Source organism: Euprymna scolopes, chromosome 23 (genome assembly GCF_053919585.1).
Source record: "Euprymna scolopes isolate OS-2025 chromosome 23, ASM5391958v1, whole genome shotgun sequence".
NCBI lineage: Eukaryota > Metazoa > Mollusca > Cephalopoda > Sepiida > Sepiolidae > Euprymna > Euprymna scolopes.
Window position 1 is genome coordinate 67,728,205 of NC_136504.1, and position 14,032 is coordinate 67,742,236.

General features: G+C 34.3%; 1 protein-coding gene across 1 annotated transcript in view; it reads right to left on the reverse strand.

The window, feature by feature from the left end:
- Positions 1–322: 322 nt before the first annotated feature.
- The window catches only part of LOC145245975 (uncharacterized), a 92,157-nt gene continuing 78,447 nt past the window's right edge, over positions 323–14,032 (reverse strand). Inside the window, exons 13-15 of the mRNA XM_080107764.1 lie at positions 13,652–13,749; positions 2,776–2,863; positions 323–1,956 (exon numbers count right to left, since the gene is read on the reverse strand). Of these exons, the coding sequence (XP_079963890.1) occupies positions 1,714–1,956; positions 2,776–2,863; positions 13,652–13,749 (429 nt within the window). The 3' untranslated portion in view covers positions 323–1,713. The remainder of the gene's footprint in view (positions 1,957–2,775; positions 2,864–13,651; positions 13,750–14,032) is intronic.

Sequence of the window (14,032 nt, forward strand, 5' to 3'; positions counted from 1 at the left end):
TTCGCGGTATGGGTTGAGCCTGCCTACCTGCTACCACTTTTTTTCTGCTCAACACACACCTTCAAAGCTTAATCTTTAAATTTTAGACATTTTCTAGAATCAAAATCATGTAATGGCTTTTGGTCAAAATGGGAATAAGGATTCTAATAGCATTACATTTTAACTTTCATTTTCATACGGAGACATAAAGGTTGTACGAAACTGTTCTGTTTGGGCAATTAATTTGTCTTGGGACAGGTATTCTTCTACTTGTATTAGAAATATATACATTCAAGTAAAAACGCGAAATATGTGAAGAGGAAAAAATGATGCAGAACAAAACTTTTGTGTAATCTGAATTTACCATCAAAATTAGTTTAAAAACAAATAAAATAAAACATCTATTCATAAGTTTGCCAGAGAGGAAATCTTTGCTGTAAACAAATATTATTAGATTTTCATCATGAGTTAATAACGGATGATCTGCTTTGATCATGCAAGAGTTAGAATTTTTTTTAAATGTGATTTTAGGATCTTTCACTTTTTCTTATCCACATCACATCTTTAAAAGTTGAAATGAATGAAAAATTGTTTTTTTCTTTTATAAATAAATAAGTATTAGGTTGTTTATAAATAGTAAAATAAGTATTAGGTCGTCTAGACGGTGTTTCTTTTTTCTCAGTCAATTCACATGCGTTCACATGCGGCAAGCATAACATTTACAAGATTAAACATTTTGAGAATGAAAGTTTTGCTCATCCACCTTATTCTCCAGACTCATCTCCCATGTTTTCAAAAATAGAGACAATTTCATAAAAAATAAACGGTTCCAAAACCAAACAAATGCACTAGTTTTTAGGACATTTATCGACTCTACAGATGTCAAAGTCTCATTGACTCTACAGATGTCAAAGTCTCATCGACTCTACAGATGTCAAAGTCTCATCGACTCTACAGATGTCAAAGTCTCATCGACTCTACAGATGTCAAAGTCTCATCGACTCTACAGATGTCATAGAGGCTGAGGTTTTATAGTAAAAGCATAAATTATTGTGTTCCACATTGGCAAAAGTGAATTCAATCGTTTTCACAAAAAGTTTTTTAAATTTTTCTTTTAAAGTTTTAAAATTGCCATTACTTTTTGAAAAAATTAATATGCAATTATGATATATGTTTTTTCTTTTTTTCCACAAAGATGTTTAAGCTTGTCATTGTAAAAGATTGAAACTGTGTACTTTTTACATCGGTCATATTCAGAAAGCATTACGCGATGGAAGATAAACAATCGATTGTTGGAATGTTTAACTAGATTATGGAACGTGTTTTGGAATTTTTGAGATGAGGATTTATAATTTGGATCATTTAGACTATCGTTCTCATCTTGGATGTTAGTCTCAAAATCTCTCAGCTGATGTAACTGCCAACATTTTTCAGGTGTGTAATGTTATTAATGTCTGAAATTCTGCACAGATTCATAATTTCAACAAGATGCACCTAAAGAAGGTTGGTGATTACGTCAGTTGAAATGTTGGAAGATGCGAACAGTAGTCCGAATAATCTAAATAATACAGAAATCCACGTTTAATTGTATGAAACTTATTTCATTCTTTTTTTTTACAAAGTTATGAGCACCCTTGTTTAGAAAAAATATCCAATGATTGATTTCATGGAATGCTGATGTAGCATTTACAAAAGGTGCAACATTGATGCATAGTCCTTCATTACAGCCACATTTTATGACATTTTGAGACAGGCGACATGAAAACTGTCACCTTTGTGTTTGCTAACCAGGCTGAGTAGAGCCTGCTTCTTCTGTGGGGCATGGGATGATTCCAACTCATATAGCGTGCACAGGTTAAAGAGAATTCCCTCGTGAAGGTTGTGACTGGGATCTCGTTGCACTAAATGTTCCAAAGTGTCGAGGGCATCTTTCAATTTGCCTAGATATAATGAGGACACTGCCATGTTGTTTACAGCCTGAAAATGAAAAGAAAATATGAAAATATGTGCATGTGTGTGTGTATATATATATATATATATATATATATATAACATTTTAGTCATTCAATAAATTTAAAAATTTTAAATTTAATTTATTTGCTCTATCTTGCATATTGGCCAATTTTTATTTAGGTGGGATAGTAGTCATAGAATATTACTGCCAATAATATTTTGTAAAACTTATAATCACAGGTTGGCATTTTTAGATTCAAAAATAAAATCTTTAGAACATTTCTATATTAGAACATCATAAGATGTAGCCAAATAGTAATAAGACTCGTTTTCCAGTGAAAATTTTCTTGTACAAACCAACTAACAAGGGAAAAAAGATGACTACTGTTTCATCCCTCTTATTAAGAAGGCTATTCTAGTCAAAGAAACAGGGGAAAATCTTTACTTCATATCTTGCTTTCTTTGTTATTTTTTGTTTTCAGATTATCAAAAAAAATGTGTTATGTTAATTTCTTTAAATTTATAAAACACATATCCAGTTTAAAACTTTAAACTTACATAAGATTTGAACTCAGGTATTGACATTGTAAAAACTACTGCTTTAGTAATGTATACTCTGCCTATTCCCTTTTTGTCAACCAATCATATGTTTCTATTTGCATATGAATAGATGAAACCCCAAAACATTATAAACTCTTAATAGTATATAAATTTAAAAAAGACTATTAATGTTCATTTGTAACCGATGTTGAATATTCAGTAAAATGCCCATCTATTCATCTGTCCCACCACATTTAATATATCAATTTTTAAATGAATACATTTTCATTTGTCTAAACTTACAACAGGGTTGCTGGGATCCTGAATGACAGCTGACTTGAAATGTTGGAAAGCTTCCAGAAAGTTACTTGTACACAATGCCACAAGACCTCTGCAATAGGGAAAATGAAAGGGAAAGAGTATTCAGATAATATAATACATTGAAATATATATTGGGTGAGTTTTTGTTATTTATTTCAATGTTGTTCAATAATATTATTAGAATTTAATAATCATAATAATAATAATAATAATAATATGATGATGATGATGATGAATAGTTAGCTATTTAAATGCAATCATAGATCTAATGATATTGATACCAAAATATGATAGCATTTTTTTCTTTAAATATTATATATATACTAACAAGGCAACCCAGCATCGCCTTGGATATTAATTTATGTATAATATAATTACAGACAAAAATAAAAGTAAAAGAAAACAATCTGTCTAATATTCTATAAGGTGTTCAAGATAAATTTTTTGATATTCTTTCATTTCACAAATATTTAACTGTGGGAAAGTGCAATGGATGGTTGGTTTTCTGTATTATTTGGTAAATTTGGGAGCTGAAAACAATGGATGACTGGAAAGTATTGGAATATTGGAAGAGAGTGACCTTTATCATGATGATGATTCATGTCTGATTCACAAATTTGGAAATCTTAACTGCAGCTCAGTGTTCCTTGAATACCTTGAAGGTTGTGAGAATTTCAATAGAGATGTAGTTAACAGGAAGTATCATAGCAGACCTTCTGACTGTCTGCACAATGAATTTGAGAAATTTCATGAAACAAAAAAGCTGCGACAACATCCAAGCAAAGCAATGCTGACCATTATGAGACAGATGAGCATCGGAGTGATGACTATGAAGAAAGTATTGAATGAGGATCTTCTCTAATCCTTATACACCTATATATATATAAAAGCGAAAATGTGTGTATGTATGTTCGTTTTTTTGTGTATGTCCAAGAAAGGCTTTTTTCAGAGAAGCGGCCGGTCAGCTCACAACTTCTTAAAACTTTTTATATCACATTTAAATCATAATATCTCCGAGTTAACAACGGAGCTCGCCTATCTATTTAATTTGCTCGACTTCGGGAAGATAAATATTCAACAGTTTTCGCTCACCGCATGTGGATTAGGCTTTTTCCTATAATAAAAGCGGCACTAATTCTGGCAGTATTTTTCCAGTCGCCTTCGCCGGAAATGTCCGAAAGCAATCAGATTTGATCAATGTGGAAATATTTTCCTTATATCAGACAATTGACATTCAATTTGGACAAGGGGAGCTGATCCCCACCCCACCCCCAAAATCTTGGGAAAATAAAAATAAAAACCCCCGCAATCAAAGTTTACCTCATTAAGTCATTAAAACGTGCACCTGCAAATTCCAAGTAATTAAATAAATTCAAATGTATTTCCATTAGTATTTCGTGGTGGCCCAATCGTTAACATCGCATGATTTTTTATAACACTTTAATTTCCAACTTTGCCTCAAGGGTTAGGGTTCGATCCTCATACTCACCTACACAAAACTTTTTTTTTTTTTTATTTTAACCCCCACCCCCGGAGTTTTGATTTACCTCCAAACACCCGGGCAAAAGCGAAAATGTGTGTATGTATGTTTGTCTGTCTCGCAAAAACTTTTGACACGGGTCACGGATTTTCACGAGATCGGTATCATTTTAAACTTCCAACCTTTGCCCGACAAATATCGAAAAATTGGCCAAAAACATTAATTTCTTCACCCTAAAATCATCAGTTTTCTACAGGGAGGGGTCAGCAAAAACCGTCCTCTCATGACAAGTTTGCTTCTACGCATGCGTTATACGATGTCGGAACATGATTTACTTTAAATATTAAAAAAACAGACACAATTTCGTCGACGTCGTCTTAGTTCAGTTGCTTAGAGCGCGCCCTCATTATCTAAAGGTCTTGGGTTCGGATCGTGGTGTGAGATGTCTTTCTTTTTTTTTTTCGATTTTTTAAATTTTAAATTTTAATATTGAAACAGGGTTATTTAAGCCATATTTCACATGTTTTTTGGGTTTTTTTTTAAAATTTTTCAGATTTTTTAACAAAGTTTTAACGTTCATTTTTCTGTTTCGCGTTTTCTTTTTTTGTTTTTCCCATTTTTACATTTAACATTGTTCATTTGCCTTACGTTAGTTTTTTTTTGTGTTTTTTTTAAATATTTACTTCGCTTATTCTTATGTTTTGATTAACCCCCCCCCCCCCGCCCAAGCACACACACCTCAAAACACCCTGCTAGTGACTCATAAAAACCAACTAGTCAAGGAAAACTGGCTTACGAAAGCCAAGAAACTCCTCAAACAACCAACTAGTCAGTTATTCTTACAATCTAGACACTCAAATTGGAAATTAATACAACTATAGGGTGATCGATAAATAAAAGATAGCACCTATGGAATTGGTAATGAAATTTAAAATTCTTTTTATACAATCCAACTATATTTCGTACAAATAAACTTTGATCCATGCTTGACTTGTCCACCAAGTTTCACACATGAATATCAAACAGTTTTTGTTTTATTGTTGTACAAGGATGATAGCCTCATCTCAAACTGAAGAGAGTCATTGCAGCTGACATAAGGGCAGTGCCAAGATAAAAGTGTCAGAATTATTGACAACTTTGCACATCATATCTGTGTGCTTATTGAACAATGATAAAAAAAGACTGTTAAACATTCATGATAGAAACTTGGTGGATAAGTCAGGTACATTATAACAACTATGTTTGGATTGTAGAAAGAATTGTGAATTTTATCAACGATTCCATGGGTGGCATTTTTGGGGGTCACATTATACTTGTATCAAAAGTATACTGCCAAGAATCCGTCGTTTCCAGATGGGACTTGCCTGAAGATTTAATGCCAAAGAATTGTCTACTGACTACTACAAAGATGCTTTGCTGAAAAATTAAGATATCTCTAACCTCTTATGCAAAAATTCATAAAAAAACATGGTTAATACTAGAATGAAAACAAAAATAAAAGCAACCATCCATTTTGAAAACATTCTCCAAATAAGAGCAGCAGAACAGTTACTATTAAGATTCAGCATTCAGTTCAGTTGAGAGGTCATGACCAAAATACTCAGCATCCAGTTCAGTTCAGAGGTCATGACCAAAATACTCAGCATTCAAATAGTTGAGAAGTCATGACCAAAATACTCAGCATTCAAATAGTTGAGAGGTCATGACCAAAATACTCAGCATCCAGTTCAGTTCAGAGGTCATGACCAAAATACTCAGCATTCAAATAGTTGAGAAGTCATGACCAAAATACTCAGCATCCAGTTCAGTTCAGAGGTCATGACCAAAATACTCAGCATTCAAATAGTTGAGAGGTCATGACCAAAATACTCAGCATTCAAATAGTTGAGAAGTCATGACCAAAATACTCAGCATTCAAATAGTTGAGAGGTCATGACCAAAATACTCAGCATTCAAATAGTTGAGAAGTCATGACCAAAATACTCAGCATTCAAATAGTTGAGAGGTCATGACCAAAATACTCAGCATTCAAATAGTTGAGAAGTCATGACCAAAATACTCAGCATCCAGTTTAGTTCAGAGGTCATGACCAAAATACTCAGCATTCAAATAGTTGAGAAGTCATGACCAAAATACTCAGCATTCAAATAGTTGAGAGGTCATGACCAAAATACTCAGCATTCAAATAGTTGAGAAGTCATGACCAAAATACTCAGCATCCAGTTCAGTTCAGAGGTCATGACCAAAATACTCAGCATTCAAATAGTTCAGAAGTCATGACCAAAATACTCAGCATTCAAATAGTTGAGAGGTCATGACCAAAATACTCAGCATCCAGTTCAGTTCAGAGGTCATGACCAAAATACTCAGCATTCAAATAGTTGAGAAGTCATGACCAAAATACTCAGCATCCAGTTCAGTTCAGAGGTCATGACCAAAATACTCAGCATTCAAATAGTTGAGAGGTCATGACCAAAATACTCAGTATTCAAATAGTTTAGAAGTCATGACCAAAATACTCAGCATTCAAATAGTTGAGAGGTCATGACCAAAATACTCAGCATCCAGTTCAGAGGTCATGACCAAAATACTCAGCATTCAAATAGTTGAGAAGTCATGACCAAAATACTCAGCATTCAAATAGTTGAGAAGTCATGACCAAAATACTCAGCATTCAAATAGTTGAGAAGTCATGACCAAAATACTCAGCATTCAAATAGTTGAGAAGTCATTACCAAAATACTCAGCATTCAAATAGTTGAGAGGTCATGACCAAAATACTCAGCATTCAAATAGTTGAGAAGTCATGATCAAAATACTCAGCATTCAAATAGTTGAGAGGTCATGACCAAAATACTCAGCATCCAGTTCAGTTCAGAGGTCATGACCAAAATACTCAGCATTCAAATAGTTGAAAAGTCATGATCAAAATACTCAGCATTCAAATAGTTCAGAAGTCATGACCAAAATACTCAGCATTCAAATAGTTGAGAAGTCATGATCAAAATACTCAGCATTCAAATAGTTGAGAGGTCATGACCAAAATACTCAGCATTCAAATAGTTGAGAAGTCATGACCAAAATACTCAGCATTCAAATAGTTGAGAAGTCATGACCAAAATACTCAGCATTCAAATAGTTGAGAAGTCATTACCAAAATACTCAGCATTCAAATAGTTGAGAGGTCATGACCAAAATACTCAGCATTCAAATAGTTGAGAAGTCATGATCAAAATACTCAGCATTCAAATAGTTGAGAGGTCATGACCAAAATACTCAGCATCCAGTTCAGTTCAGAGGTCATGACCAAAATACTCAGCATTCAAATAGTTGAGAGGTCATGACCAAAATACTCAGTATTCAAATAGTTTAGAAGTCATGACCAAAATACTCAGCATTCAAATAGTTGAGAGGTCATGACCAAAATACTCAGCATTCAAATAGTTGAGAAGTCATGACCAAAATACTCAGCATTCAAATAGTTGAGAAGTCATGACCAAAATACTCAGCATTCAAATAGTTGAGAAGTCATGACCAAAATACTCAGCATTCAAATAGTTGAGAAGTCATTACCAAAATACTCAGCATTCAAATAGTTGAGAGGTCATGACCAAAATACTCAGCATCCAGTTCAGTTCAGAGGTCATGACCAAAATACTCAGCATTCAAATAGTTGAGAGGTCATGACCAAAATACTCAGTATTCAAATAGTTTAGAAGTCATGACCAAAATACTCAGCATTCAAATAGTTGAGAGGTCATGACCAAAATACTCAGCATCCAGTTCAGTTCAGAGGTCATGACCAAAATACTCAGCATTCAAATAGTTGAGAAGTCATGACCAAAATACTCAGCATTCAAATAGTTGAGAAGTCATGACCAAAATACTCAGCATTCAAATAGTTGAGAAGTCATGACCAAAATACTCAGCATTCAAATAGTTGAGAGGTCATGACCAAAATACTCAGCATTCAAATAGTTGAGAAGTCATGATCAAAATACTCAGCATTCAAATAGTTGAGAGGTCATGACCAAAATACTCAGCATTCAAATAGTTGAGAGGTCATGCCCAAAATACTCAGCATCCAGTTCAGTTCAGAGGTCATGACCAAAATACTCAGCATTCAAATAGTTGAGAAGTCATGATCAAAATACTCAGCATTCAAATAGTTCAGAAGTCATGACCAAAATACTCAGCATTCAAATAGTTGAGAAGTCATGATCAAAATACTCAGCATTCAAATAGTTGAGAGGTCATGACCAAAATACTCAGCATTCAAATAGTTGAGAGGTCATGACCAAAATACTCAGCATCCAGTTCAGTTCAGAGGTCATGACCAAAATACTCAGCATTCAAATAGTTGAGAAGTCATTACCAAAATACTCAGCATTCAAATAGTTGAGAAGTCATGACCAAAATACTCAGCATTCAAATAGTTGAGAAGTCATGACCAAAATACTCAGCATTCAAATAGTTGAGAAGTCATTACCAAAATACTCAGCATTCAAATAGTTGAGAGGTCATGACCAAAATACTCAGCATTCAAATAGTTGAGAAGTCATGATCAAAATACTCAGCATTCAAATAGTTGAGAGATCATGACCAAAATACTCAGCATTCAAATAGTTGAGAGGTCATGACCAAAATACTCAGCATCCAGTTCAGTTCAGAGGTCATGACCAAAATACTCAGCATTCAAATAGTTGAGAAGTCATGATCAAAATACTCAGCATTCAAATAGTTCAGAAGTCATGACCAAAATACTCAGCATTCAAATAGTTGAGAGGTCATGATCAAAATACTCAGCATTCAAATAGTTGAGAAGTCATGACCAAAATACTCAGCATTCAAATAGTTGAGAAGTCATGACCAAAATACTCAGCATTCAAATAGTTGAGAAGTCATGACCAAAATACTCAGCATTCAAATAGTTGAGAAGTCATTACCAAAATACTCAGCATTCAAATAGTTGAGAGGTCATGACCAAAATACTCAGCATTCAAATAGTTGAGAAATCATGATCAAAATACTCAGCATTCAAATAGTTGAGAAGTCATGACCAAAATACTCAGCATTCAAATAGTTGAGAAGTCATTACCAAAATACTCAGCATTCAAATAGTTGAGAGGTCATGACCAAAATACTCAGCATCCAGTTCAGTTCAGAGGTCATGACAAAATACTCAGCATTCAAATAGTTGAGAAGTCATGACCAAAATACTCAGCATCCAGTTCAGTTCAGAGGTCATGACCAAAATACTCAGCATTCAAATAGTTGAGAGGTCATGACCAAAATACTCAGTATTCAAATAGTTTAGAAGTCATGACCAAAATACTCAGCATTCAAATAGTTGAGAGGTCATGACCAAAATACTCAGCATCCAGTTCAGTTCAGAGGTCATGACCAAAATACTCAGCATTCAAATAGTTGAGAAGTCATGACCAAAATACTCAGCATTCAAATAGTTGAGAAGTCATGACCAAAATACTCAGCATTCAAATAGTTGAGAAGTCATTACCAAAATACTCAGCATTCAAATAGTTGAGAGGTCATGACCAAAATACTCAGCATTCAAATAGTTGAGAAGTCATGATCAAAATACTCAGCATTCAAATAGTTGAGAGATCATGACCAAAATACTCAGCATTCAAATAGTTGAGAGGTCATGACCAAAATACTCAGCATCCAGTTCAGTTCAGAGGTCATGACCAAAATACTCAGCATTCAAATAGTTGAGAAGTCATGATCAAAATACTCAGCATTCAAATAGTTCAGAAGTCATGACCAAAATACTCAGCATTCAAATAGTTGAGAGGTCATGATCAAAATACTCAGCATTCAAATAGTTGAGAAGTCATGACCAAAATACTCAGCATTCAAATAGTTGAGAAGTCATGACCAAAATACTCAGCATTCAAATAGTTGAGAAGTCATGACCAAAATACTCAGCATTCAAATAGTTGAGAAGTCATTACCAAAATACTCAGCATTCAAATAGTTGAGAGGTCATGACCAAAATACTCAGCATTCAAATAGTTGAGAAATCATGATCAAAATACTCAGCATTCAAATAGTTGAGAAGTCATGACCAAAATACTCAGCATTCAAATAGTTGAGAAGTCATTACCAAAATACTCAGCATTCAAATAGTTGAGAGGTCATGACCAAAATACTCAGCATCCAGTTCAGTTCAGAGGTCATGACAAAATACTCAGCATTCAAATAGTTGAGAAGTCATGACCAAAATACTCAGCATCCAGTTCAGTTCAGAGGTCATGACCAAAATACTCAGCATTCAAATAGTTGAGAGGTCATGACCAAAATACTCAGTATTCAAATAGTTTAGAAGTCATGACCAAAATACTCAGCATTCAAATAGTTGAGAGGTCATGACCAAAATACTCAGCATCCAGTTCAGTTCAGAGGTCATGACCAAAATACTCAGCATTCAAATAGTTGAGAAGTCATGACCAAAATACTCAGCATTCAAATAGTTGAGAAGTCATGACCAAAATACTCAGCATTCAAATAGTTGAGAAGTCATTACCAAAATACTCAGCATTCAAATAGTTGAGAGGTCATGACCAAAATACTCAGCATTCAAATAGTTGAGAAGTCATGATCAAAATACTCAGCATTCAAATAGTTGAGAGGTCATGACCAAAATACTCAGCATTCAAATAGTTGAGAGGTCATGCCCAAAATACTCAGCATCCAGTTCAGTTCAGAGGTCATGACCAAAATACTCAGCATTCAAATAGTTGAGAAGTCATGATCAAAATACTCAGCATTCAAATAGTTCAGAAGTCATGACCAAAATACTCAGCATTCAAATAGTTGAGAGGTCATGACCAAAATACTCAGCATTCAAATAGTTGAGAGGTCATGACCAAAATACTCAGCATTCAAATAGTTGAGAGGTCATGACCAAAATACTCAGCATCCAGTTCAGTTCAGAGGTCATGACCAAAATACTCAGCATTCAAATAGTTGAGAAGTCATTACCAAAATACTCAGCATTCAAATAGTTGAGAAGTCATGACCAAAATACTCAGCATTCAAATAGTTGAGAAGTCATGACCAAAATACTCAGCATTCAAATAGTTGAGAAGTCATTACCAAAATACTCAGCATTCAAATAGTTGAGAGGTCATGACCAAAATACTCAGCATTCAAATAGTTGAGAAGTCATGATCAAAATACTCAGCATTCAAATAGTTGAGAGATCATGACCAAAATACTCAGCATTCAAATAGTTGAGAGGTCATGACCAAAATACTCAGCATCCAGTTCAGAGGTCATGACCAAAATACTCAGCATTCAAATAGTTGAGAAGTCATGACCAAAATACTCAGCATCCAGTTCAGTTCAGAGGTCATGACCAAAATACTCAGCATTCAAATAGTTGAGAGGTCATGACCAAAATACTCAGTATTCAAATAGTTTAGAAGTTATGACCAAAATACTCAGCATTCAAATAGTTGAGAGGTCATGACCAAAATACTCAGCATCCAGTTCAGAGGTCATGACCAAAATACTCAGCATTCAAATAGTTGAGAGGTCATGACCAAAATACTCAGCATTCAAATAGTTGAGAAGTCATGACCAAAATACTCAGCATTCAAATAGTTGAGAGGTCATGACCAAAATACTCAGCATTCAAATAGTTGAGAAGTCATGACCAAAATACTCAGCATTCAAATAGTTGAGAGGTCATGACCAAAATACTCAGCATCCAGTTCAGTTCAGAGGTCATGACCAAAATACTCAGCATTCAAATAGTTGAGAAGTCATGATCAAAATACTCAGCATTCAAATAGTTGAGAAGTCATGACCAAAATACTCAGCATTCAAATAGTTGAGAGGTCATGACCAAAATACTCAGCATTCAAATAGTTGAGAAGTCATGACCAAAATACTCAGCATTCAAATAGTTGAGAGGTCATTACCAAAATACTCAGCATCCAGTTCAGAGGTCATGACCAAAATACTCAGCATTCAAATAGTTGAGAAGTCATGACCAAAATACTCAGCATTCAAATAGTTGAGAAGTCATGACCAAAATACTCAGCATCCAGTTCAGAGGTCATGACCAAAATACTCAGCATTCAAATAGTTGAGAGGTCATGACCAAAATACTCAGCATCCAGTTCAGTTCAGAGGTCATGACCAAAATACTAAGCATTTCAAATAGTTGAGAGGTCATGACCTAAATACTCAGCATCCACTTTTGAGAGGTCATAACCCAAATACTCAGCATTCAAATAGTTGAGAGGTCACAGCTTTAAGACTCAGTGTTAAGTTCAATTGATCACAGCCAAGAGACTTAGCATTAAACTCAGTTGAGAGGTCATGATTAAAAGACTCAGCATTCAGCCATCATGCTATTTGTTTGGAAGTAGTCCTTGTACTGTTTTCCCTGTCAAATAAGTCTCATGAGTCACCAACACTTCTGCACCTGTTGTGGCACCACCAGAAGCACTCTTTGCTGAATCTTCATCTGCAAATTAAGTCATACATAAGACAGACAACTAGAGTATGTGAAAGGAGAAAGGGAAGGGAACACCTATTAATGATAAATACTGAATCTAATAACAAAAATAAAGTTTCTCAGGAAAATGAATTTGTATGGTATTACTAGATGGATATTTAAAATAATCAGATCCTTCTTAGCTAATAGAAAAGTTCAGGTCTTCCTCAATTACCATACATCCAAACAATGTTGCATAAATACAGATGTATCAAGGGATTGATCTATGGACCTTTATAATTCCTGATTGTCAGAAACAACCGTCTTGATGCAATCACATTTGATATATTTGCTGATGACACTACCATTCAAAACATGTGGACAAATTGAATGCACTCATATCCAATGCAACGAAATGAATAGAAAATGATCTCCAGTCTGTAGTAGAGTGCGATCATAAATGTATGGTAACATTTAATGCTACAAAGACAAAGCTCCTCAAGTCTAACATTCATAAGCAGCATGAATTGTAATAAATACATAGAAGATACTACCAAATCTGCTGCAAAGAAAGTGCGCTGTCAAACTTGCTGCACTTGTGCTTCTTAACATAAACCAACAAACCTGAAAAACAGCAAAATCTCACCCCTTCACTGTAGATGTTCCCAGATAATAGCTTCTCTCCTCAAATTGCTTGCTGTTTAAATTCCATCCCTGCACCCTGTTTTTGACTGTATCAGCATGTAGAAATTTAAGTCTAATGTGAATAGCATCTTGCTGCACAACTTAGAATGTTCCTATAAAGCTGGCCCCTAATTTACAGTATTCCTTTATGCCTCTTGGTGGCAATATGCCTCATTTGAGGTGAATAAAAATAAAAAATAAACTTTTTTTTAAAAGGTGCTTACTTATTGAGTGCTATTTTGGAGGCTGTTACTTTGCTTCCAGCTGGTAAAAGCTGTTCGGATTTATTGAAGTAATCCTCGGCTGTGCTAATGTCTCCCATCTGAAAATGAAACAGAAATAATGAATTGTAAAAAAAAAAAAAAAAAAGTTTGCATAATTCATTTGGTGTTATATAGGAAACAGGGAGGAGGGGAGTCAATGTTGTGATTAATTGAATATTATGAATTGAAGAAATATAGTCATTTTTAATTATGGATTGAAGGAGAGATATTGAATAATGCATAGTTATTGAGGTTGGTTGTGTTGGATATCTATTATGTAAAACATTCCAAGAGTTCCCCCAAGTTAACCATTCCATTTAGCATAATGGTAAGAGTTTTCAC